At 49.7% G+C, this 26,883-nt stretch overlaps 1 protein-coding gene across 1 annotated transcript; it reads right to left on the bottom strand.

The window, feature by feature from the left end:
* Positions 1-44: 44 nt before the first annotated feature.
* Positions 45-24,094, bottom strand: MOV10 (Mov10 RNA helicase). The gene is made up of 21 exons (XM_079928352.1): positions 23,996-24,094; positions 23,575-23,792; positions 10,726-10,929; positions 10,241-10,476; positions 9,787-10,045; positions 8,063-8,197; positions 7,256-7,424; positions 6,333-6,487; positions 5,892-6,068; positions 5,634-5,781; positions 5,080-5,238; positions 4,717-4,820; positions 4,447-4,544; positions 4,131-4,347; positions 3,208-3,325; positions 2,795-2,986; positions 2,493-2,567; positions 1,234-1,359; positions 1,064-1,152; positions 423-544; positions 45-334 (listed from the first exon to the last, which is right to left on the bottom strand). The coding sequence occupies exons 2-21, from the start codon at positions 23,709-23,711 to the stop codon at positions 249-251; spliced, it is 3,006 nt and encodes a 1,001-aa protein (XP_079784478.1). The 5' UTR covers positions 23,712-23,792; positions 23,996-24,094; the 3' UTR covers positions 45-248.
* Between the last annotated feature and the right edge of the window lie 2,789 nt (positions 24,095-26,883).

The following is a 26,883-nucleotide window of genomic DNA, read 5'->3' as shown; positions in this document are numbered from 1 at the left end:
CTCCCCTGGACATGGGGGTTGGGTTCCTTTCTGGGGGGGGGAGGGGTATGGCCCTGGGCTGTTGTGACAGTCCCACCCTCCCCTGTGAGGTCATCTTGGGAGTTCAGGAAGCTGGGGCCAGGCTGAAGAGACAAGGAGGCTTTTGCATAGAATAAGCTTTTTTTTTTTTTCAGTTTTACTTCCTCCCCCTTCCCCCAATTGTTAGCAGCTTGATGTTAGCAGCAGGGGAAGGGTCGGGTGGGCGGTCCTCAGAGCTCATTCCTCCACTCGGGCTCCACTTGCAGGGGCAGGCCCCCTTCACCCTCCCGCGCCTGGCAGTCGTGACTTTTGGGTCCTACAAAGAGAGGAGGCCAGCTCTGTTAGTAACTTACATCCTCCCTCATCACTGTCCCCCAACCAAGCCCACCCTGGCCCAGCCATACCTGAGGTAGAGGGGCTGAGTTTGCTCAGACCCTGGAGTAAGTTCTGCCCCTGCTGCAGGTCCAGTTTGGCAGGGAAGGGGCACCCGGTATACCCCCCGTTTTCTTTACAGAACTCTAGGAATCTGTGGGGTACAGGGACATCCACACACACAGCTGCACAAGGCTGGCTGAGTACCAGCAGAGGCTGGAGGCCCAGCCTTGGTCCTGCACATGGGGCCTGTGCCTTGGGGCAAGTTACTTAACCTTGGCAAATGGGGATATTGTTAAGATAAACAGATTGGGGCTTCCCTGGTGGCGCAGTGGTTGAGAGTCCGCCTGCCGATGCAGGGGACACGGGTTTGTGCCTCGGTCCGGGAGGATCCCACGTGCCGCGGAGCGGCTGGGCCCGTGAGCCATGGCCGCTGAGCCTGTGCATCCGGAGCACAGCTCCGCAACGGGAGAGGCCACAGCAGTGAGAGGCCCGCATACCGCAAAAAAAAAAAAAAAAAAAGATAAACAGATTGGAGAGGCCTGCATACCGCAAAAAAAACCAGATAAACAGATTGGAAGATTAACTGAGCCCCAAGGGTGCTTCATAAAACTACAGCTGTCCTAGGCTGGGGGCTGTGGCCACCAGGAGGGATTGTGGGTGGGATGCTCACACTTTCCAGTCGGGGTCGTGGCCCAGCAGGAGCGGGTTGCCCACCACGATGAGCAAAGCCTTGGCCCGGGTCACAGCCACATTGAACCTCTGATAAGAAGAAATGCTGGGGTCACAGCAGGGAAGAGCCCTCAGGAAGGAGGAGTCCCTGCCACCCCCCAGCCCCCGAACCTTGGGGTTCTTGAGGAAACCCAGGTTAAAGTCCAGATCCAGCTGCACAAAGCTCTGGCTGCTCCGCACGGTGGAGATGAGGATGACGCTGCGCTCCTGGCCTTGAAACTCTTCCACGGAGCCCACCTAGAGGGGAGGGATGGCCTTGAAACCCTTCCACGGAGCCCACCTAGAGGGGAGGGAGGCAGTGGGGGACCCAGGGACCAGCCCCGCCTCGCCTCAGTGAGACTGAGGGCAATTGTCACCGTGGAGTGAGCCAGTGTCCTGCTGGGCAGGAAAGAGGACAGGACAGTGCCATGGAAGCTGAAACCTGAAGGCCGAATCCAGTTAAAGGGATGGGGGCTCGAAAGGGTTCTAAGCAAAGAAAACAGGACTGCAAAGAACAATAACTCAGCAGTGTTTTTCAAACTTTCCTGAAGACAATCACTCAGTACTTGTTAAAAATATGTAACCTTAGGAGCTTCCCTGGTGGCGCAGTGGTTGAGAGTCCGCCTGCCGATGCAGGGGACACGGGTTCGTGCCCCGGTCCGGAAGGATCCCACATGCCGCGGAGCGGCTGGGCCCGTGAGCCATGGCCGCTGAGCCTGTGCGTCCGGAGCCTGTGCTCCGCAACGGGAGAGGCCACAACAGTGAGAGGCCCGCGTAACGCAAAAAAAAAAAAAAGTAACCTTAGGCCCTAACCCAGACCTCCAGAATCAGAATTTCCATGAGAGAGGCCTCTAACTCTTAAAGCCCTGGGTGTCAACCCTGGCTGCACGAGAGATCACCTGAGGAGCCCGTAAAAGAACCTGATGCCCTGGCTCTGCCCCCAGACAGCCGCGTTAATTGGTTGGGTGGAGCCCTGGCGCTGGCAGCACTAAAAGCTCTCCAGGTGATTCTTATCTGAGAAAGAACTGAGCTGCCGACTGACTCAGAGGGTGGGAGAGGTGAGTGGGGACATCGTCACATGACAGGTCAGGCAGGCTGGGGAGTCTGGACTTTCTCCTTAGGGCAGAGACCTTAAACTAGCCTGATCATCAGAATCACATGAGGTGCTTGCTAAACATGAGGGCTTCCCGGTCCCATCCCAGACCTACAAGTTGGGATCTCCAGGAGTGAGAGGCATGGGGAAAGCCCAAGTTTGTCTCAGGCAGCGAGGGTGCGGCAGGGACTTGGGCTGGCCTGCAGCAGTGGGGCAGGGACCCGAGGAGGTGTCTGGAAGTGGGGAAGAGACCAGGACAGAAGTCAGGGAGGGAATGTGAGACAGTGGCGAGGGTCACCTTCAAGTCCTTGATGTCATCCAGTCCCCGAAGCTCCTTGTCAAGTTTGGTGATGCAGTAACGAATTTTTTCCACCTGGAAGATGGGGACGGGTGCCTTTCTCTCATGCCATTACACCCGTGCAAGAGGGTGCCAGGCAGGAGGCCAGGGAGCTGGGGGGCAAAGAGGGAGGTGCAGCTGACCTCTGCGCTCTTTTGAGATATGGGGCCAGCGGAGGCCTGAGCCGGACCCTCTGCCTAGTGGTCTGGCTAAGGAGGTACCATCTGGGGGGACCCAGCCCTGATGGGAACTGAGGACCTGACCTGCTTCCGGTATGGAGAGATGACGCCCACGCTTCGGGGGCTCAGACGGGCTTTGCCCTTCTTGGAGGAGCGGGCCAGGAGCTGCTTCAGGTAGGAAGTCACCGTGGCAGCCTCTTCGGGGTTGAAGAAGGATGGGCTGTTGCCTTCACGCTCATCCTTGCCCATTACGCCGTGAAAGATGATGGGAAAGTCCTGGACACGGAGTCAGGGGAAACCCTCAGCTGGACCTCCCTGCCTGCCTCCCTTCCCTCCCACCCTCAAACCCTTCCAGGGAGTGGGGGATCCCAGGCCTAGGTGACAAAGGGAGGGGCTCGTGGCTTCCACTCAGAGCCTCCTGCTACCCAGCACCCTCAGTAAGAGGGAGGCTGGGGTACAGGGGTAGGAGCCTGAGCCCCAGCCCCGCTCAGCCTCACCTGTCGAGGCAGACCCTCCCAGCGGCAGAAGCGCTCTCTGTCCACAACGTCCGCACAGGCCTGCAGCTCCCCTTCATAATACAGCTGGTTAGGAATGTCCAGGATGGTGGGGTGAGACCTGGGGGGCAGGAGGAAGGAAGAGCAAGACCAGGGGGCGGATTAGTTCTGCCCCGCCCTCAGGGACCTCCGCTCCACCTGCTTGGAGCTCACACACACTATCCTCCTGTCTTCCCGCCCACTGCATAGCAGACTCATTCAGCTACAGTTTTTGCTGCTGGGCACTGTTAACCACAGAAAGCAGAACCAAATGTGGCTCCTGAGAACATCCAATCCACAGATTTCATAGACCAGTCAAATTTAAGTGAAAACACCAAGAAATTGGGGGCCCATTCTCAAGTTTCAATTTTGTCAAGGAAGGACAATACAAAAGCAAGAATCACCTACTATCGCCATTATTGGATGAGATAAGGTGCTAAATCCAAAAATATCAGCAGTACTAACACAACAGCTAACAGTATTGAATTCCTAGTGGACTCATCTAAGGAACTAAAGATGTAGGAACTCATCTGAGCATTTTAGATATACGAACTCACTGACTGAAGGAAGCATAGCTCTTTAACTCGAATAACCATTAGGTTTATGAAAAAATACATTGTCCCTGTTTTTCTCATTTCTCCTTGGATGCCTAGAAACTTCACCTGGGACCAGCGTCAGATATATTCCGGTGTCTAGGAACCACTGACCATCCCGTGAGGTACAGATAAGCAACTGGAGGAGCAGGGACGGGACTGGGGAGAAGAACTCCCACCTTCCAGCTGATAGTCTTTCTGCATCACGCAGCCTCTGAGGACGGTGGGATGGAGCCGCCAGCTGCGCTTGCAGAGGGTGTGAAGGCAGGGGATGACACAGAGGGTGCGGGATACCTGTAGTTGCGTAGCAGCTTGGTTATGAACTGGGCGTTATAGCCATCAGGGCCCTTCTTGTACAGGGCATTGTAGGTGAGCAGCCGCTCCAGCAGTGAGTACCCCAGCCCATGCTTCTGGGTCAGTGGGCAGCGCAGCACAGGCCCCAGCTGCCGAGGGTCTCCTGCCAGCACCAGCTGCCCTCCTGGATTGTCTGCTTCCTTGACTTCCATCAGCCCTGGGAGATGGGTAGCGTGAGGAGAAAGGTGTGTGGTGGGACCTCCCCGATGCCATGTGGGGTAACACACTCGCAGCCCCCCGCCCCCGAGCCCCTCACCTGCTATGGCTACCAGGCTCTCTGGCTCCATGGAGTGGCCAGCCTCATCGATGAAGATGTGTGTGAAGTGATCGATGGGAAACTGGGCCGAGACCAACCTGGGAGGTGTCAGGCCAGGCAGGGGTCACATCCAGGCACGCGACTACCGAACCTGAATGCTCCCCCAAGCTGGCCCTCCCCCCAACTCCCCAGGCACCATTCTTCCGCATTTCCCCAGCCCGCTACCTCTTAGCACACAATTTAAGAGATGCGCACACACACACTTCCCACCTGCTGGCAGTGATGAGCGTGGTAATTAACACACGATATTCCTGCAGCTTCTTCTTGGAAGGAAACACGTAATCCCCCTTCTTTGCATCCCAGTTACAGCAGGGCTGAGGGTCGTGCAGGGAGGGGAGTCAGCTTGCCTCCACATCCATTCTCACCCTCGCTCTGGGTCTGGGCACCCCCCCCTCAGGCAATTTTATTTACCTCTCTCACTTTACACACAGGGAAACTGAAGCCCAGAGAGCAGTCCTGACCCACCCAAGGTCATACAGCGAGTATCAGAATCCAGGTCTCCTAGTTTCCTGGCCCCAGCGTCTACCCAGAGCAGCACCCGCCACCCCTTGGTCCCCCGCCTTCCCCAAGTACCTTGATGTCCTCAGGCACCATGCGGATATCCCTGCTGGGAGCCAGGAGGCGGTAGATGGAGCTGGGCAGGTGGACCCGGAGGCGTTGACAGAGGAGGTCGGCCCCCGAGTTGGACGGAGCACAGGCCAGGATGTGGGCTTTGGGCAAGTGCTTCACCACCTGGGGTGGGGATGAGCACAGTGTGGGAAGCAGCTTCTGGTCTCCAGGGGGAGGGGAGAGGGTGAAACATGCCTGTGACTCAGGGTGGCGCAGTGTGGCATCTGCCTCCCATTGCTGAGGGAGGGAGTGACTCAAGAGGCAAGTTCAGATCGGCAGCCCCCTGCTAGTCCAGCAGCCCTTTAACGCTGGAAAACTGCTGCCGTAATTATACAAGGCTACGGTGATTGAGACGTGCAGTACCCAAGCTGCACGCCCTGCTCGACAGCCACACTGGCCCTCGAGGCCAGTTCGGGGGCATGCGTTCAGGGAGCCGGAAGGAACCAGAAGGAACCAGAACCTGCTTTGTCCCGGGGGGGAGTCAGAGTGTAGGCCACAGGCCTACGCTCAGGCCCCACCTGCTTGATGGCTTCCACTAAGGTGACAGTCTTGCCAGTGCCTGGAGGCCCAAAGATGATGTACGGGGCGGGGCGGGTGGTACCCATAACAATGTGCTTCATGGCCTGCAGCTGCTCCGGGTTGGATTCCAGACTCCGGTCGTACAGCCTAGCGGAGGGGCCACAAACACGATATTGTCCGCGTCCAGGAGGCCTCCCTGACCTCGTCCCCTACACCCACCCTCCAAGTGGCCCCAGAGCCCCTGCCCACAGTCTCACTTGAGCTTCACATCTGAGGGCAGGAGCGGGACCCCACGAGAGGCCACAGGGAAAAGCAGGGGCCACAGCGGCCAGCGCCCCGTCAGCTCCAAGGCACGGTGCTGCACCCGCAGGGGCTGGCGGTTGAAGGTGAAGTTCACCTTGAAGGTCAGCCCATCCACAAAGCGGCTCAGGAGGCTTTGGGAAGGGGGAGAGAGAGGGGGAAGAATTCCAATTGCGGGGGTGGGCAATAAAAGGCCAGGACTCTCTCCATCTACTCCAACTCCACTCCCTTTCCCAGACCTCCAAGCAATCCTCCAGGAGAGGAAGATGGTGAGGCATCTCAGGGTCCCCCTGCCCTGTCCCTGGGGTCCCACTCACTCTGAGGAGAAACACCCTCCTCCCTTGGCCTCCGGGACACCTGCAGACCTTCCTGCAGCTCAGGGCTCCCCCAACACCTACCCTGTGGAAAAACTCAGCTTGACCCGGTCCAGTTCCACCTTGTGCACAAAGCCCTTGTAGGTGACGGGGTCCTCCTGGTGTGTCTCAGAGGACAAAAGGGCAAATAGGTGGTCACCCCGCAGCACTGAGGGGCGGCTCTCGGCCACCCCGGGAACCTATGGGGCACGGACAGCGGCAAGCTTCTAACCCGGAGACGGCCAGTGGAGGGCCCACTCCAGACCCCAACTGAGACACAGTTCTGAGGATCTACCCTCTACCCCAGGTTCAGGGAGCTTTGCCTCTTTCCTCTTCTGCCAGACAGGGCAAGAGTCAGGGGAGATGAAGAAGGGACAAGTCTGCCCACGGTGCTCAGAGATGCTGAGCCCAGGAATCCTGGAAACCCTCCAGGGCATGATTTCAAGACTTGGAGGCCAGCTTCCCAGCAAGTCCGGTTGCTCTCTTGGCCAGCTCTGCTCCTACTCTGCCTTTAAAATCTTGTTCAAAACTCAGTTCCTGTAGGAAGCTTTCCCTGATCATCCTCACCTGCTGTCCCTTCTCACTGAGTGCCTTTCTCGGCACAAGTGTGCAGGAATCCATTCTCGTGTGTAATTCCGGGCTTAGATGTACACATTCAACATCTGAGAGCTGGAGAGGGCTCTAAGAATTATCTAGTCCAGCTCCATGCTTTTCAGGTGAGGGAACTAAGGCCCAGAGACAGCAAAAGACTTGCCCAAGGTCATGCAGCCAGTGGTAGCAAAGTCTAGACTAAAACCCCAGTCCTCCCTATTGCCTTGCTCTGACCCCTCTTTTGGGGCCCAGATGCCCACTCGGCAACTTGCTGAGCCCTCTGGACAGGAAAAACTTCATCTTCCTTTTGTTCTTCCCACAGCTTGTGGGTTGGCTAACTTGAGTCCATCCTCCCTGCTACCGATCCAACCCCTGACCTCCAGCGTGAGCAGCCCGGGATTCTGGTCTACGGGGTCCCAGGTCATAGGCACCGACTCCAGGTCATAGTGCCGGATGTCATGCTCCATCTGCAGCTCCTCCAGGTGCAGCAGCAGCCGGAGCTTCACCTCGTAGTTCCTCCACTTCAGGGGTGTCTCCAGCTGGGCCCTGGCAGTGATGGGTGGGGGGGTTGGAGGGAGGGGACGGGAATGGGATGGGTCAGGCAACCCCCATGTCCGGGAGCATCCACCCTCTCCCTCTGCAGCTCTGGGACTATGAAGACATCAGGAATCGGGGAAGACTAGAAGGGCAGAGAAGCAGATGGGGGTCAGAGGCCTCCAAGAAGGGAGCCCCTGCCCCCCAAGCTCAGACCTGACTCGCATTCGAACTGTGGATCCTGGAGCCTGGAACATCCTTTCTCCTAGATCCTCCTATTACTCACACGGTCACCTCATTCAAATGTCATTCTCTGCTCAAATGTCACCTCCTCAAAGAGGCCAGGACTAGCTGCCCTCTGCAAAATAGCACAGCCCACCCCTTACCCTGCTTTAGCTCTTTAGTTAACTCTTCACAGCACTCATCACTACATGAAACAAGATGACAGATGCTCACTTTCCCCACCTAGGATGTCAGGGCCACCAAGCGAGTGATTCACCTTGAATGGTGCCTGGCACATGGCATGTGCTCAGTAAGGGGATAAATGAGCTGAGCACAGGAGGCTGAGGACAGAGGCATGGGGCAGTGGGAAGAAGCCAGTGGAAAAGAAACATAAAGCAGCACAAGGGGTGCAGAGGGGGGGTACTTACTTGATCTCAGCAATCTCCTTTGGGGCAGTGAAGATACTTGTTCCCTGCAGAAGGATGGGGAGCAGCTGCCGGAGGCGGGGGGGTGGGTAGTATGTTCCCAGTGCCATACTTAACTCCAGGTCATAGCTCTTAGCACTGCAGGAGGGAGAGAAGAAAAGCTATTACAAACACAGAGACCCTTCACCTTCAGAGTCTCCGAGAAGGCCCCTCCCTGGAGGAAGCACAAGGCTCTGCTTCAACACTATTGCTGAAGGGGGTCGGCAGCCTTTGCCCTAGGAGACAGGACTCACTGTCTCATGAGGCTGCTCACGCCAAGGTTGGACCATCCTCATTTTTGGAAAGCATGATACTTGGAAGCATTAAAAAAAAAAAAAAATATATATATATATATATATACATAGGGAATTTCCTAGTGGTCCAGTGGTTAGGACTCTGTGCGTCCACTGCAGGGGGCCCGGGTTCAGTCCCTGGTCAGGGAACTAGGATCCCACAAGCTGCATGGTGTGGCAAAAAAAAAAAAAAAAAAAAAAAAAAAAAATATGTATACACACACACATATATATGCATATAGGTATGTATATAAACAATACATGTTCATCAGAGAGAAAAAATCAGAAAACAGGTAATAAATAAATGAGTAAATAAACAACATTCTCACCATCCAGGGATAACCAATGTTAACTTTTTGGCATGCAGCCTTCCAGACATTTTTCTTTGTCAAATTGTATTATACACATATATTTTTACTTACTTACTCACTTAACTTTTTGGCCCTGCTGCGCAGCATGCAGAATCTTAGTTCCCTGACCAGGGATCGAACCCATGCCCCCTGCAGTGGAAGCTCGAAGCCCTAACCACTGGACTACCAGGGAATTCCCCTACACACATTTTTTTTTTTTTTTTTTTTGGTAGTACGCGGGCCTCTCACTGTTGTGGCCTCTCCCCCATTGCGGAGCACAGGCTCCGGACATGCAGGCTCAGCGGCCATGGCTCACGGGCCCAGCCGCTCCGCGGCACGTGGGATCTTCCCGCACCGGGGCACGAACCCCTGTCCCCTGCATCGGCAGGCGGACTCCCAACCACTGCGCCACCAGGGAAGCCCCATTACACACATATTTTTAACAGAAAGAGCACAATGGTCTTACGGTTTGCTCAGTATTTTGTGAACACCTGGACATGTCAAAAAGAGCTGTTTACACGTATATGATTCCATTCATATAAAATGTCCAGAAGAGGGAAATCTACACAAAGTAGATGAGTGGCTGGTTAGGGCTGGGGGGTGGGGATGGGGAGCAGAAGAGGTGATAACTAAAGGGTACGCGCTCCTTTTGGGGGTGATGAAATGTTCTAAAATGGATTGTGGTGATGGTTGCACGTATCTGTGAATATACTAAAAGAAGCACAGAATTGCACACTTTAAACAGGTGAATCGTATGGTATATGAACTGTTTCAATAAAGTTGTTAAAAAAGAGAGAGAGAGAGAGAAAGAGAGAGAGAGACACGTGTCCACCTTGGCTGACTGATAATCCATCATATAGTCAAAAATACTTGAAATTTTTTCACTGTCCTCATATCTGCTTTTCTTCCTAGACAGAAAAGGTCTCTGAGGTCTTCAGGAGTTAAGAACTCACAGTTAGGAAAGGGGGCTCTGTGTTCTTCCCAAGGGCCCACACTGTGGTGTTGGGACACCCCCAGCCAGGACTGGGTTGGAGGGAGGACTTACCGGTCGGGTCTCTCTCCTTCCTCTATCCGGTTGGTCACCACAGGGTTTCTCGTGATCTGGGTCCGCTTGAAGGGAGTCGTGGGCTTCAGTTGTGCTGCCAGGGGGCTGTGGGCCACGACGGCCAAGAAGCGGGCAATGTAGAAAGTACCAGCTCCTTCTGAGCCTGGCTCCCCAGGCCCTAGCAGCTCCCAGAGCACGGTGGCTGGGAAGTAGCCCACAAAGCTGGTCTTACAGTGGACATGGAGCTCATAGCATTCACCTGGGAGAGGATGGCTGAGTGAGTCGGGGTGGGGAAGGGACCCTCCCACCAGCACCCCAACCCTGACATTCCCCCCCAGAGCCCCATCCCAAGGTAGGAGACCACGGGCCAGCAACAGCACGTTCCTGAAGCATCAGACCTTCCTAGGGCAGGACTCTGTCCACCAGAGACTCTTTCCTTTGGGAACCCACTCACCAGGGCCCAGTGGGCAGGGCAGCTCCCGGTCTCCATTGCAGAAGGCAAACTGGGGGGTCCGGCAGAATGGGAAGAGGTGGGTGAGGGTGACAGGCTGGGTTCCTCCATTCCGAAGCCTCAGGGTCAGCACCTCCTTGCGGTTCAAATCCAGGCGGATAAGGAGCTGCCCATCTCGGGCTTCATGGGGCCCCTGGACCTCCACGTCCACCCCATGTTTCCCGTGAAGATACTCGGTCCTGGGGAGAGTGGGAGTCAAGAGCACGGCTGGGGCCCGAGCAGCCAAGCCTGGGGGTTGCCCTCGGAGAAAGTTACAGGCTTGGGGAGGCTGGCCAAGTGCCAGCTGTGCTCAGGAAACCCATCCCCTCCCCCAGGCCAATTAGCTCCTTTCCTGCCCTTCCCCCAGTCCTTGTAGGATGGAGCCTTACCCCAAGCGGAGGCAACCGCCTCTCTCCCCAGCCAGACACGCCCCCCACCCCGTCACACACCTGTCATAAAAGATCGTGGCCAGCAGCGACTTGTGGTGTTTGCTGATCTCCGACCCCGGCTTCATTCTCCTCTTTTCTGGGAACCACACGTCGGCCCAACGGTCGAGCCCGAAGAACCTGACCCGGGTCTTGGTGACGTAGGCCAGGTTGGCAATCTTCATTCCATACAGCATGGAGGAGAAGCCAGGGGCGGGGGTCCCAAAGCTGCCGGGAGTAGAGGAGACTGGGGAGTGAGGGACGGGGGCAGCAAGCTGGGGAGGGCATCTGAGGGCCGCTCTGTGCGGGACAGGACGGGGCTGGGAATGGCAGGAATTTTTAATGTTTTCAGGGAAGGCAATGGGACACCCTCAAGACAAAATATGGTTGTTTTAAACAGCAGGCGGTGGACGGTGCACTTCTAAGGAGAACAGCCCAACGATGGGCTATTGAATTGGAGGACTAAGGAAAGAGAGAGAGAAAGGAAGATTTGTGGTGGGGGGCAGGGGGAATTGGGGACAGAAAAGATACAAACACTGAAGCGGAAAGAGCTAAAGCTGAGGGGGAAGCCGAAGAAGCTGATTCAGGGGGGTGGATTCGGGGTCCAGCCCGCTGGTGAGGAGTGAGAGAGGGGCAGAGAGTACAGATGTCCAGGGTGTGTGGGCAAGGTGGCTGATCAGACAGCAGTTTCCCCCTGAAGTCATAGGGTGCAGGTGGAACCCAAGCAGGAGGGAAAGGATCCTTCTCCAGAGATCAAATAGCTTGTTTGGGCCTAGAGAAGGTGAAGACAGGGAAAACTGGTCAGAAGGACAACAACCTCGAGGTGCAGCGCCTGGAATTCAGTTTAGTCAGCTCAACAAACGCTTACAGAGACCTGTTATGTGCCAGACACTGCGCTAGATGCTGGGGCTTCAAAGAGGCCTCGAGGAGCACAGACGGAACACATTCGTTCCAGCCCGCTGCCGGGAGCTCAGCGGGGTGGGGCTCAGCCCTGGCGGCTTCCCGAGAAACGGCGTCAGAACTGAGTCCTGAAGGCTGAATGGGTGTCATTCAGGCGCAGGGGGAGCACGGAGTGTGAGCCCAGGAGCGGGCGTCTACGAAGAACACGTGCCGAGAGGCTGTGGGGACCGCCCACTCTGCCACTAGCTGAGCCATCTCGGTTACCTCGCAGAGCCTCACTTTGCTCCTCTATAAAATGGGGATAATGGCAGACTCATCTCCCGGGGTGGCTGTGAGGATTACATGAGAGAAGGACACTGTGGTGTCCACTTAGCCCAGTGCTTGGCACATAAGATCTCAGTAAGGTGCGCTCTGATTAGTATCACACCCCGTCTGGTGGTACTAGAGTGAAGAGTGCAAGGAAGGGATTGGCTGGAGGCAGCAGAGGCGGGCAGGGACCAGGTCTTGCATAGTTTTGCATGCCAAGCCACGAAGCCTGCACTTGACCCTGAAGGCCAGAAGCTCTCCTCCTTTACTGGCATCCAAGAGCCAGAGGACATCCCCACGTGCGACACACTTCATGGACACATTCAAGATCTGGACAGCTGACCACCCACCCTCCATGCTTTGTAGGGAATGAAAGGAAATCCTAGCTCCTAGGAACCATGGTAATGCCTATTTAACTATTAAGGCTCAATCAGCATGGTCACTCACTAGCATATATAAGATCATTTATGGTTACGGACATTTCCCTGGTGGCCCCTGCCTATAACTCTGCCCCTCTCCCTCCCGCCAAGCAAACGAGTGATACCATTCAGAAAACTTTGAATCGGCTCTGATTTGCCTTAAAGAGATAATAAATCATTTGAAAACACAATAGAAAATGCTCAGGAAATGTTAGCTACTATTATTAGTATCCTATTAGTAGCAATAGTAGTACTAATAGTAGCAGTAGTAGTAAGAGTAGCAACTTACTTTCAGCCTGCACCAGAGGCTACACTGTGGTTACAGAACCACCCCGTTGGTGGGTTTTAAGCAGGGGAGTGGCAAGATCATATTTGCATTTCAGATCACTCAGGCATCAGGATTGGAGGATGCATTTGCTGGAGGCAAGACTGTAGGCAGGGAGACCAGTTAGAAGAAGGCCATTGCAATCGTCCAATTAAAAGATGACAAGGGCCCAAACAAGGCAGTGGTGAGGATAGAAGAGGGGACAGATCTGATATTGAGAATATAAAATTAGCAGAATTTGGCTTTGGACAGGAGAGGGAATGGAGGCTGGGAAGAGGGAAGGAGTCGAGGACAACACCCAAACCAATGGCTTGGCTTCAGGAACTATTCCTGAGATAGGAGGTAAAAACAAGAGGAGGAGGAGGTTGGAAGGGCTGACCACAACATTTGGGTGTGGACATGGTCAGTCTGAGATCCCCGTGGTCCGGAGGCAGCTAGCTCCATGAATCAGAAGCTGAGAACTCAGGCCAAAGTCAAAGCAGAGCTTAATATTAGGGAGACGTCAGGCAGTAGTTACAACCAGAGAGTGTGAGTAGTCTGAGAACACCTGAGGCCAGCATAACCCAGGGAGGAAGAGAAAACAGCAGGTACCACTAAGAGAGGGAGGAGAATCAGGTATCAGGCTCAAACGCTGCTGAGGGGTCCAGGCAAAGGGACTGAAATCAGGGCGTCATCAGACACTTTCCCCCCGGGGCCCCCTGGTCAGTGAGTCACTAAATTCCACGGATCAGGCACACACTCAAATGCCGACAGATGCCAGACTCCACAGGTATCTGATACCTGCAGCCGTCTCAGGCACCTGTACAGTCCCATTTTTGAGTCCTTAGTGTAAGAAGGACATGTGTAGTCCTACACATGTCCTTCTTACACTAATATACTATAATCTACCAGAAGAAAAGTGCAGGTGCTCTCAAATGCCCTGGAGCTCTCAGCTTAGTGCTGGGGAGGAAACGGAACCCTGAGGGGACTGGACAAACCCAGGAGCACAAGTCCTGTCTAAAGCGGGGAACTGCTACTCATCTCCAGACAGACGTTGCCAGCAGGGAATGCAGGCCCAAGATGGCCAGATCTGGCTTTTAAGAGAAGTCCAAAGCACAGTTTTAAGGTGAAATCTCCTATCTTTGGAAGCTTCTGCATGGACACATGGGCAGGAGGAACTCAACTTTACAAGTTTTGCAACTTCTACTATAGGTGCTACCGCGTAAGTAACTTTCAAATTATACCTCACATCTATTACTACTACCCAAATTCACTTGGTCTAAGGTGACAGGCATAAAAAAATTAAAAAAAAGTTTTTTTTTTAAAATCACAAACTTAGTACATACTAGTTGAGAAAAGCACCAGTTCCTTTACACATCTAGTCACCTAGATTTCTAGGGGAAAAAAAGATAAACAATAGAAAAACTGAATATTCAACTTAAAGAGCAAACTCCAATGACCCAGAAGTATGAAAAGATGCTCTAAAAGTAGAGAAATGCAAACTACAGTAAAAAACGAGGTATCATTTTATTTCCATTAGACTGATAAAAAAGGAAAATAGGCACAACACGTGTTGCTATGTGGAAAAGAAAACTCACATACACTGCTGGTAGAAAAGTGAAGTATTACAACCTTTTGGAAAACAATCTGGCAATATCTCCTAACATCTGATATACAGGTATCCTTTAATTCATGAGAATGTATCCCATGGAAAAGAAAAGTACCAACATATAAGAACATATGTGCAAGGATGCTTACTGTAGAGTCATTCTCAGTGGCCAAGAATTGAAAACGAAACAAATGCCCATAAATAGGGAGATGGCTGAATAAGTTGTAAACATCCACACTACAGAATATTACACAACCATTAAAAAGAATGCAGCACACCCATTCAAATGACTAAAATTTAAAAGGCTGTCAACAACAAATGCTGACAAGGATACAAAAACACCAGAACACTTGTGCGTTGTTGGCTGGAATATAACATGGTACAGTCACTTTAGAAAAAGGTCTGATAGTTTCTTGTAAAACCAAACATATAACGTAATGTTCTGATTTTTAATGAAAAGAATATATAACTATATTATGCATGGAATAAAAATTCATTAAGAAAGTAACGTGACTATAACATCTAGTGTAGACCTAGCACTGGTATTTATCCAATAAGTACTTGCTGGGAGAATGGGTAAAAGAAGTATCAAATAATTCCAGACTGTTATTTTATAGATGAAATAGGTAACAATGGCTGCCACACAGCACTGCTGTGCAATGGCTTGGAATGTTAAGTGTCAGGTTATATATATTGTCCAAACTTGGACAGCCTAACCCCAGGCAAGGTCAAACCAGAAGACCAGTCCAGAAGACTTTGCTGCCACCACCAAAAGAGGTTAAGCAACTTGCCCAAGATTAAAAAAAAAAAAGTAAACATTATCTATCCTACGACTCAACAATTCCAACCCTAGGTATATCCCAGGAGAAATGAAAATATATGTCCACAAAATGTCTTGTGCAAGAATGTGCATAGCAGTTTTATTCAAAATAGCCCCAAACTGAAAACACTGTCCTTCAAACTATGATTTATACACACACACACACACACACACACACACACACACACACACACACAATTTTTGGCTGCACCGTGCAGCATGTTGGATCTTAGTTCCCCAACCAGGAATCAAACCCGGGCCCCCTGCATTGAAAGCATGGAGTCTTAACCACTGGAACGCCAGGGAAGTCCCTATGATTTATATTCGGTGGTAAAAAGCAATTACTGATACAACAACATGGGTGAATCTCAAACACATTATGCAGAGTGAAAGATGCCTTACACAAAAGAGTACATACTACATACTATCTGATTCCATTACATAAAGTTCTAGAACAGGTACTATCTCAGAAAAAAAAAAAAAAGATCAGAGCAGTGGTTGCCTCTGGGTGGGTAAGGGTGAGGACTAAATAGGACAGGAGATGAGGGAACTTTCTGGGGTGACGTCATATATCTTGATAGGGGGTTGCACACAGGTATATGGATTTGTTAAAACTCACAACAATACATTTGAAATTTGTCTATTTCACTGTCGGTGAATTTTACTTAAAAAAAAGTCGTAAACATGGGAATTCCCTGGTGGTCCAGTCATTAGGATTCCATGCTTTCACTGCCAAGGGCGTGGGTTCAATCCCTGGTTGGGGAACTAGGATTCCAAAAGCTGTGAGGTGCAGCCAAAAAAAAAAAAGGAAAAAAAATGTGTATCATAAACAAATTTTGAACTGTTATAGTTAATAATGATCATGGTGACGTGTTTAGGGGTGAATTGTACTGATGTCTGTAACTTACTTTGAAATGCATCAAAAAATTAATATAGCTAAATGGGGAATTCCCTGGTGGTTCAGTGGTTAAGGCTCCCACTTCCACTGCAGGGGCACGGGTTCATCCCTGGTCCAGGAACTAAGATCCCCGTATGTCGGGGATCTATCTATCTATCTATCTATCTGGATGGATAGATCGATGGGCAGGCATGTGGCAAATGCAAATTAAGAAGTCCAGGTGAGGTGAAACTGAGCAGGATCCTGTGGCACAAAAGTCTTTCTGTGCCCCTTGTTTCTTGTTTGTAGAAATAAGTTTCATTCAGCCTCCTTTACCTTCCCAGAGTTCCAAAAGGCAGATTCAAACAGTTGCTAATCAGGGAAGGAGGGAATGCAGAAACAAGGGGGTTGAAGTCAAGAAACAATAGTGCAGCCTTGGGGCAGGGTCCTGGTTCCTCCTCAAGGAATATACATAACAATACCGTGGAGTTCTGTAGGAACTTAGGCCACCACCCAGGTGGATGACCGTAACTTCACTTCACGCTGAGCACAAGATTCCTGGAGCACTGCCCTGTTACCTCACCACCAACCAAACAGAAGAAAGTCACACACCTAGAAGCTCTCATCCCAGATTTTGCCTGTTAAAACTTCTCCCTGAAAACATCGGGGAGCTGCACAAGCCACCTGTTTTCCTTGCTTGGCCCTGTAGTAAACCTTTCTCTGCTCCAGACTCTGATGGTTCGGTTTGTTTGGCTTCACTGTGAGTGGGGCACACCAACTTGTGTTCAGTAACAAGGGTATATGATTGTTCACTGTCAAATTATTTCAACTTTTCTTTATGTTTGAAATTTCTCACAACAAAATGTTGGCAAAAAACCCCCAACAATACATTAGAAGAATATACCAGACAATTAGGAGTCATTTCCACGATGTATTGATGAATAAGAAAATCAGGATATGGAAAATGTGCTTAACATGATTTTTAAAAATAAAACAATAACAAACAAACAAACAAACCCTGATTGATATGAGTTACCTGAGTGTGGAGCAGAATGTGGAAATGGGGGTGGGATGCTGATATGAGAGGGGTCCACGACAAAAAGGATTAGATCATCATGATCCTATGTCGGTAAACTTACATAGGTGTGATGTAACTAGAGTCGGGCCTGCCTTATCCAGGGGTTCTGTATCTGAGGATTTAACCAAGCACAGACCAAAAATATTCGGAAAAAGAAGTTTCCAGAAAGTTGGAAAAAGCAAAAATTGAATTTGTTGGGCTTCCCTGGTGGCGCAGTGGTTGAGAGTCTGCCTGCTGATGCAGGGGACACGGGTTCGTGCTCCGGTCCGGGAAGATCCCACATGCCACGGAGCGGCCGGGCCCGTGAGCCATGGCCGCTGAACCTGCGCGTCCAGAGCCTGTGATCCGCGGCGGGAGAGGCCACAACAGTGAGAGGCTCGCGTACCGCAAAAAAAAAAAAAAAAGAAAAAAAAAAATTGAATTTGTTGCGCACCAGAAACTATTTACATAGCAGTTACATTGTATTTACAACTATTTACCTAACATTTACATTGTATTCGGTATTATAAGCAATCTAGAGGTGATTAAAGTAACCCGGAAGAATATGCTGCAGAGGTTATATGCAAATACCACAGTATTTTAACCACAGTATTTTATGTCAGACTGTAGCACACTCAAATTTTGGAATTGGCAGGGCAGGGTGTGTGTGTGTGTGTGGTGTGTGTGTGTGTGTGTGTGTGTGTGTGTGTGTGTGTGTGTGTGTGTGTGTGTGTGTGTGTGTGTGTGTGTGTGTGGAGGGGGCGTGTTTCTGGAACCAATCCCTTTTGAATATCAAGGGATGACAGTATGCATGCATAAAGAGAGGTTACCAAAAGTATTAAAAAAATATTTAAACAGGACGAGTACCTAGCATAAAACATTAAGGGCTCCCACTCCCTCACTCCCAACTACCTGCTTAACTGTTCGATATATGTATTTTCCAGGCCCTATTCTATGACTTAAAAAAAATACATTTTTAATGACACATATTTTTTGTGTGCTACCCATACTATTCTACAACAGACTTCTTTCACCACCATGGACAGCCTTCCATGACAACATTTTACCAAGCCACCTCTTTTGAATGGCTGCAAAGGATAGCACAGTATGCATGCATTGTGGTGTACTTAACTATTTGTTCCGTGATAGACAGGCTGCCTACAATTTTTGGCTATTTCAAACATTACAATAACCATCCTTCTGGGTCAAAGAGAATAATGAACCTTTAGTTTTGCCAAATTGTCCTCCAAAACAAGTTGTACAAAACAAGTTGTACAAACTTACATTCTCACTAATAAGAATTTGAGAGAACCCTTTCCCAGACCCTAACATCAGAAATCTTCAATCCTTTAAACTTTTGACAATCTGATAAGGAAAAGAATGGTATCTTGCTTAAATCTGCATTTCCCTGATCATTAATATAATCAAGTATCTTTCCTTCTGTTTATTAGTCATTTATATTTCTTCTGTGAACTGCTTGATGATCTTATCATTTTGCCAAGCCCTATGAACTGTTCCTCCTGCTTCTGACTTCACAGCTCCTCTCCTGGTCCATCCCCTAAGAGTCTGCAGGAGTTTTCAACAAACGCAAATCAGATAACGTCTCCCGACTAAGTCTAACCCTTTAATATGGCCCACTTGGATGCACCACAATTAACAATGACACATCAACAACACAATAACATCATCAACAATAGAAAACATTTATTGAGCACTTACTTTGTGCTGTTCTAAGTAGCTACTTGCGTTAGCTCATTTACTCCTCACAACAACCCTTTGAGGTAGCAACTATTATCCCATTTTACAGAAGAAACCGAAGAAGAGATCCACCCCACATCCATTCTAAATGGCACCTCAGCCATTCCCAGCTGTTGTACTGCTGCAACTCCTTCCAGACTTTTCTGCCACCGTTGGACATCCTTGGTCTGTAAAGCCCTGCCCCCCGTTGTTTGTTGGGTGAAAAATGACTAATCGTTTAGACCCAGTTCAGGAAAGCCTACTAGCCCGAGGAATGGTATTTCAGAATATCAGATTGTTACCGGTAGAACGGCCATTCCTCAGTTCTTGTCCTCTTGAGGGAAAGAATTCAATCGAGAGACAGAGAAGTTTCAAGCAGCAGCAGTTCTTAGGTGAAGCAAAAGAACCCTCTCAAGAAGGGAGGAGAGCGGGTCTGTCTGGGAACCAGAAGCAGCCCTGCAGTGAGCATAGGGTTGGTTTTTAGAGTGGTGAAAAGTCCCTCCCTGTGTCCTGCGTCATTTGATTGACAAGTTGATTGACAGCTTTAGCTTATGTAACTTTTCTCCTTATGCATAAACTGCCACGCCCCACCCACAGTGGGGTGGAGGTGGGGCAAAAATCGCAAAGCTGATTTATTATAAATACAGCATAACGAACCCTGGGTTACTCTGAGTCATCGCTTAGGTCTTGGGGCGCCTGCGATAACCGGTGATGGCAGTTTGGAAAGTCCATTGGGTTTTTGATACCTTGCTTGGTCATGAAACTGGCTGGAAACTTAGCAGTCCTTAACCAAAAAAGGGAGGATCTCTGGGTGTGTTCTCGTCACCAGTGTCCAGGTGGGGGAGGGAAAGATGACCCTGTCCAGGATGGGGCAGGACCACTCATGTCTGACTAGCTACCTAACAAGATTTGGAAGCGATCTTAAGGGGACATATAGTTCTGGGATTTACAAACTGTGGGTTGCAACTCTCATTTGTGGGCCAAGACCAGGACTTGCAAAACTGGAGTAAAATAGAGTAAAAAATATCAGAGGGCAGCGAGTGAAGCTAAGTACTGTTTCAAGGACACTAACTGTTGTGTGAAAGCTGTGTATACTAGACCCCAAAGTAAAATGTATTTTTTACTGTGGATAGAGGTCCAGAATGATCTTTCTAAAAACCCTGATTCTGTCAGTCTCCTACTTTGAAAATTTTTGTGCTTTCCTGTTTCTGTTAAGATTAAAAACAAAACAAAACAAAGAAAAACCCACAACGCCTCCCCACGGCCCACAAGGTCCTGCCCAGTTCAGCCCCTGCCTTGTCCCCTGTTCTTGAGAGTTCACCCGCAGCCTTTTAAGGTGCTACTCTCTCAGTCTGGACTGCCCTCCCCTTGCTTTACATCTGCTAACTCCATTTATCATTCGAGATTCTGCTCAAACATCACTTTCTCCCAGAAACCTCTGGTTCCTAGACTAGGTCAGGTCTCCACGTTATATGCTCTCAAGCATCCTAGACTTTTTCTCACAAGCACTTATCACAACAGAAATTAAAAAGTATTTGGTTTTAATTGCCTCTGTCTTCCTTAGTTAGGTCCCTTCTGTGTATCTACAGCAATTCACACAGTTTTGCTTTGCTCATAGGAGGCATTCAGCCAATATTTGTTGAATAAAAGAATGTGTCTCTTGCCCAAGGCAAGAATCATCTTCTCTAAGAAACTTTTCACGATGCCAGCACTTATTCCATAACGGACTCCTAACCAGCATTGTTAATGATAGCTACCACTTCCAAAGCCCATGCACTCTGTTACCCAGGGGAAATGCTTTACCTGTGATATTTTGGCCTCACACAACCCTGAGAGAAAGGCAGTATTTTAAACACTTAACAGTTAGGGAAATTTGGTCAAAATCAAATGCAACTAGTAAGTGGCAGAGTCAGGATTTGAACTCCAGCTATCAAAACACGATACTAGCTCCTGTAGTACTGAATGACATGTTTGTCTACACATCTGCCACTCCCTACTAGACTACACTCTAGAGGCAGGAACCAAGGCCCAAGCAAACAGCAGAGCCCCCATTTAATATATTTGCTAAATGAATAAAGACAGATGGGAAAAGTTAAGAGTTGGGAGCAGGGCACTTCATGACATCATAAAATAACCTAGTTGGAAGGGACATATCCCGCCCAGGGGAGGAAGCGCCCCAGAATTCCTGATACCAGGTGACTTGCTATACCTCCCCTACAGCCTTTTCTCGTATAGATCAGCTCTACCTACTAACTCAATTAGATTCTGGAAGCTTCTGTTGAGCATCTACCACATACAAGGCTCTATGCTGGGGACTGAGGGAAGGTGCCAACATGACGAAAGGCCTGTTCCTGCCTTCAGAGGCTCTACAGTCTTGTGGGGAGACAGTCACATACTAGCTCTAACACAAGGCAGGGTGTCATCTGGCTATAACCAAGAGTGAAGTATAAGCTATGAGAGCCCAGAGGAAGAAGCAATGAATTCCCATTGGGTGGATGAGGGTTGACGTCATAGCATAAGAAAGTTCTCTCTAATCAGAACAGAAATCTCTTCCACCCGGTGGTGGGTGAGACGGCCTTTTTTATTAGCCGCGTCACTCGGTTTGCTCAGTTTGCGGGGATCTCAGTTCCCCGACCAGGGACTAAACCAAGGCCGGGCAGTGAAAGCCCAGAATCCTAACCACTAGGTCACCAGGAAACTCCCCAAGGGGGCCATGTTGAGTGAACCCAGTTCTGCCTTCTGGAGTGACACCAAAGTATAATCCTTTCCCCCAGGACAGTCTTTAAAATATTCAGGGATAACTACCTTGTCCTCTCCAATTTTTCTCAAGGCAAACATTTCTCCCTTTCTTTGACTGGGTTTCACAAAAGAATGAAACAACATGTTAGTCTTTCCTCCTCCTCCAAGTACTAAGATATCTAGCCTTCAAGGCCAAGGCCGAGGTCAGTGCCACCTTCTCCATCGAATTCCCTAATAATTTCACGGGAGTGGTATCTTACTTGCCTAAAAACAAGTACGTACTAAAAAATGACTTTTGAAATCCTTTAAATTCACCCATAATGTACAGTAAATGTGGTTTTCTATATGCCTGTTTGCGGTTATCTGACATAGCCTGTTTTCCCCCAGTATTGGAAGATATTGTGTAACTTTGATTTAGAGATGACAAAGACTCTCTCCTTGACTAAACTTTAGTCAGGCCCCTCTGAACCCTCTTCTGCACTAGGCCTCAACTTTGCCCCGCTCCCAGCCCCTTACTGTCTCCTCTTAGTGATTTTTCCATCCATGACCCCCTCACTCTGCTCTTGGTTATAAATTCCCAACTGTCTTTGCTGTATTGAGAGTTGAGCTAGATCTCTCTCCCCATTGCAATACCCCTACTGCAACAGAATCAAATAGTCTTCCTCACCATTTAAACAAGTATCAGAATAATAATCTCTTTAACAGAGCCAAAAGAAGTCACAGACTTTTGTTCAGAGCCACTTATTTTTTTGGACATAGGTGAATTCATGGATGTGAAGTGTTGATGATGTGACTCCATGGTAATTGTTCTTTCTTTACTTTCCTCCAGAATTTTTCTTATTATCTCTATTATAATCGTCATGCTATTTTACCATTTATTATAGTACACTGTATGCATATCATAGCCTCTTCTGCTCCCCTGGGATTGTGTATTTTTCTTTAGATTCCCCACAGTGCCCAACACAGTGTGAGGACAAAAAACAGATCATCATCTTTGCTCCTTCTTCAGATGTTGCTCAAGCTTGTTAATGTCCCTCTTAAAACGTGACACTGATTACTGAAAACGATATTCCAGAAATGATCTGGTCAATCTGGAGAATCACTTACCTCCTGCCCATCACACCAAACCACACTTCTATTAACACAGTCTAACACTTCTTTGGCTCTTTTAACAGCCATATCCGCCTTTTGGTGTGAGAAAACCCATGGTCTTTTTCAAGAGGACTGTTAGTAAGCCTAAATTCCCATCACCCAGTATTTATTTCTGTAAGTCTTTACATTTATCCCTTTAAAATTGTTCCTTGGTCTTCGGCCCAAGACTGCAGCCTGTTGATAGAGGAATTTTGAAGCACAATTCTGTGGTTTGAGAAAGAGAAGTCTCTTTGATTTTCACTTGGATGGGAACAGGCAAGGGGGACCAAACAGCCTTTAGCCACAGGATGAGAAGGGGCCTCCAGGAGACTGGCCCCAGCCCGGGTCTCCATGGAGAAGCCACAGGTGCTAATGGAGGTTTGGTACGTATGCAGTTTGTGCCCTTTTCTTCTTCCCCGAGCTCCCTGAGACTCTCCCTGCTACACGGCGTCTCTTCAGCTCTCTGGGATAGTGAACCACCGAGGAAGCAGCCCCTCGACGAGGGGGCGGGGGTCCCCGTAAAGCTTGCGCAAGCGGGGATAGCCACCAGCAGGCAGCTCGCTCCCCGCGCTTCCGCGAAGCATGGGCCCTCTCCCGAGCTCCCCTCCCCCACGCCGAGCGCTGCCCCCCCCCCCCCACCAACCCGCTCCCGCGGGCGGCGCGTGGGCGCAGCACCCGGCTCCCAGGACTGGTCCCGCGCCGCCGGGGGAGCGGGATGACGGGGAGGCTCTCCACAGGGACTCGACGCAGGGGCCCGGCCCGGGCAGAGCGGGCGGGCTGCGGGCGGCGCTGGCGGCGCGGGCGGGGCGTGGGCACTGAGCGGGAGGGGGGACTGCGCGGCCCCGGGACCGGCCGGAGCCACTGGGGGAGCTGCGTCCCTCCGCGCCCCGGGGCGGGAAGGGTGGCCCCGCCGCCAGGGTCGTGGCGGCAAGCTGGGCCCGCGATTTGGGACCGGGGAGTGGGCCGGCCCGTACCTGGTCTTGAAGTCCTGGTTATAAATGGTCCGCAACCGCTCGCGATCTGTCTCCCTGTCCAGTCCCCGATCGACCAGGAAATTCTCGAATCTCTGGCCCGTCTCCCGAAGCTGCCGGCAGCTGAACTTACTGGGCATCGCGGCGGCGACTGCGGCCCAGGCAGGAGGGTTCGTAGAAATGAAACTGAAAGTCGCCGCCGCGGCGGGAAGTTGGCGGCCCTAGGATGAGGGTGCAGCAGGGGAGAAACCCCCTAACTCTGACCCCTGATCCTGCAGGCTCCCTTCTCCCCCCACCAGGGTTCCCTCCTCCGTTCTTTTCCTACCTGAGCCTTCCCTTCGGTCTCTTCGTCCTATCCCCTCCCCCTCTTCCCATTAACTCTTTCCTAAGGAGTCTGACCCCTCCCTCAGGGCCCTCCCCTTACCCCAAGCTCCCTCCCCTGGCTTCCAGCCAGAATCCGAACGTGGCTATCGCCTGGGGCCCCCTGAACCGTCCGGGAGGACTTCCTAGCCTCAGCTTGGGCTACTCCCACGCCCACCTCCCAGGACTTCGGGACTTATTGAAAAGCAGGGGAGCAAAGGGCAGGGACTGGGACCTGGGTCGGCTGCAGCTGGACTGGGGCGGCTCGTCCAACACCTCCCCCAGACAGCCTGGGACACAGGCAAGTACGGAAGCGAGCGGTACGCCCCCCTCCCTCCCCCATTTTCCCTTCTCGGGGTTTCAGACGCTTGGAGGAAGGCGTAAGAGCCAAGAAGTTTGGGGGGAAAGAACTAAGTGTCTCTGATAAAGGTGAGTACGCGTGGGAGGGAAGGACAAGGGGCTCCGCTGGGACGAAGAGTCATTACTTTTCTCTGTCACGTAGGCTTCGTTATGTGGAGAGGCTTAAGCCACATATTTGGGCACTTAATTGCACTCCAGTCTGTATTACTCTTTAATTGTTACTAGTATTTAGCTAAGGGTTGCCCTAGTCATCAAAATATTAGCTTCTTGAGAGCAAGAGACTGTTATGTTAGGCAATAAATGGTTAATAGCTACAGCATCAGTACCAGGAAGAGAAGTAAAAGAAGTTTCAGAAGACGGACTGTTAAGACAAACTAAAGGGGGTAGGGCTACAAGAACAAACTTAAAACAAGCCTCAGCATCTATTTATCTTCTGAATAACAAAAACACATACACTAGGATGGAGCAAAGATAATAAAAGTTACAGTAAAAAAATCTTTAAACAAAAATACCAGAGTTCCAAATATATCCAAGGTGGTGCTGTTCTCCGAAGTAATTCCCTGTAGGAAGCCACACGCTCTGTCTAACCTAGTGTGAAGAATGCCCAGAACCCAGATCATGCTCCAGTTGGGCTACCCCTGTACCTTTTCCCAGGCCAACAACCAACTAAAGCCAAGAAAAACAGGCTTTAGCAACAGGAAATTCAATGTCAGTGGGAACCAAAGCTACAGGGAGGGGGGAAAACAGAACAGGGGAAAATCTTGTCTTAGAAATTGCTTATTCAAAGTAGGGGTAAATACTAGGAATGTAGCCAAAGATTTTATCTTTTTTCTCCCCCAATTATCTGGTGAGGCCTGAGTATTAAAGAGAGTGAACTCCTCAGAACTGCATTGTTACTTACCATTTCAAAAACCTATCAATCACCCACCATACCCAAACTGAATGTCTGGCTCCATTGTTTGTTTTTTTTTTTAACATCTTTATTGGAGTATAATTGCTTTACAATGTTGTGTTAGTTTCTGCTGTATAACACAGTGAATCAGCTATATGTATACATATATCCCCATATCCTGGCTCCATTCTGATCCACAAATCTAAGCCCCCATTATTCCTGAGTACATAACCTCCCCCTTCTCTAATTATGCCTGTCTCCTGGATGTTCACAAAACATACACAAATAGCTGTAGTATAGTAAAAACATGGGTGAAAATGTGATGTTATGTGGCTTGTTACAAGGGAACCTCTCTAAACCAGTTTCGTCTGGAAAAATCCACTTCCCTTGGAGTTGTAATCGTTATTTTCACATGTGACTGTCTAGACGGCTAGAATGGTCTTCCTTCCCACCTTTCACAAACCAGCTCAAGTCTCACTTTCCTGAAGCCTTCCCCAAATCCATCTGTACTTATAAGTATCTGACTTTAAAGTGGTAAGGTTGATTTTAGTTTGGGACTAAAGAAGCACCGAAGGCAATCTGAAAGTTAACTCTGGCCAATGACATTACTGGAACAAACCTAGAGCCTCCGAAGATAACCATACTTTGGAGAAGAATGTTAAAAGCCCTGTTTTTTTTCAAAATTCACGTTACTCTAGTTACTTGGATTCTACAATTCAGCATTTGAATTGTCTCTAACTATGTATTCCACTAAGACTACTCTAAGGCAACTAGAAACAGCCCTTAAACTGAGATGCTGAAATTGGTCAGTCTACCACAGACCAAAGGAATGGCTGTGGCAGGTACAGCTGAGCCTCGTTACTTGCAGATTTTGTATTTGCAAATTCACCTACTCACTAAAATTAGGAATCCCCCAATCAATATTTGCTGCACTTTTGTAGTCGTCTGTGGATGTGAAGAGTGGCAAAAAAAATTTGAGCTGCCCAATGTGTATGTTCCCAGCTGAAGTGGAACAAGGCCATGTCCTGCTTTCTTGTTTCAGGCTCATATAATAAAAATCCTTTTCGTGGTCTATTTTGTGGTCACGTTTTTTGTTTTTGTTGATTTCGCTGCTTAAAATGGTCCCCAAGCCTACATAGTGCTGAAATGCTGCCTAGTATTCCTAAGGCTGTGATGTCCCTTAGAGAGAAAATTCCCATGTTAAGTTCCTATGATAGCATTAGCTGTCAGCGTGAATTCACTGTTAATGAATAAAAATGAATATTAAATAAGGTGATTTAAATAAAAACATATAAACCAAGATTATGTATTGATCGGTTGACAAAACTGTTGTGACCAGATGCTTGCAGGAACCTAACTCTGTATCTCCTCTAGGAGCAACGTTTCAATATGTGCTAATTCAGTGTTTGCTGGCAACTTTACAGAACATAACCACAGTAAATGAGTCAACATACGTAAGAATACTTTGTGATACATTTGGTTTCTGCCCTCAGAGGGCTTAGATCTATACCCTGTTTTTTTTTGTTTTGCTTTTGGCTGCACTGCACGGCTTTCAGAATCTTAGTTCCTGGAACAGGGAATGAACTCGTGCCCCCTTCAGTGGAAGCATGCAGTCCTAACAGCTGGACCACCAGGGAATTACCTACTCTGTTTTATACTCTGTTCAAGCGAGAATTTTAGTTAGCTCAGCTTATCTTATG

The sequence above is a fragment of the Stenella coeruleoalba genome, assembly GCF_951394435.1.
Source record: "Stenella coeruleoalba genome assembly, chromosome: 1".
Classification (NCBI taxonomy): Eukaryota; Metazoa; Chordata; class Mammalia; order Artiodactyla; family Delphinidae; genus Stenella; species Stenella coeruleoalba.
Note: the sequence above shows the minus strand (reverse complement) of the source record. Positions and strands in the feature narration are given on the sequence as shown.

Bases quoted from the DNA above. Each gene is read 5' to 3' on its own strand.
- MOV10 (XM_079928352.1), bottom strand. From the start codon at position 23,711: ATGCCCAGTAAGTTCAGCTGCCGGCAGCTTCGGGAGACGGGCCAGAGA. The intron at 6,069-6,332 runs GTAGGTGTTGGG...CCCTTCCCAAAG, and splicing joins AAGCTGAGTTTTTCCACAGG to CCTCCTGAGCCGCTTTGTGG. The intron at 2,987-3,207 runs GTGAGGCTGAGC...CTCCGTGTCCAG, and splicing joins GGGAGGGTCTGCCTCGACAG to GACTTTCCCATCATCTTTCA.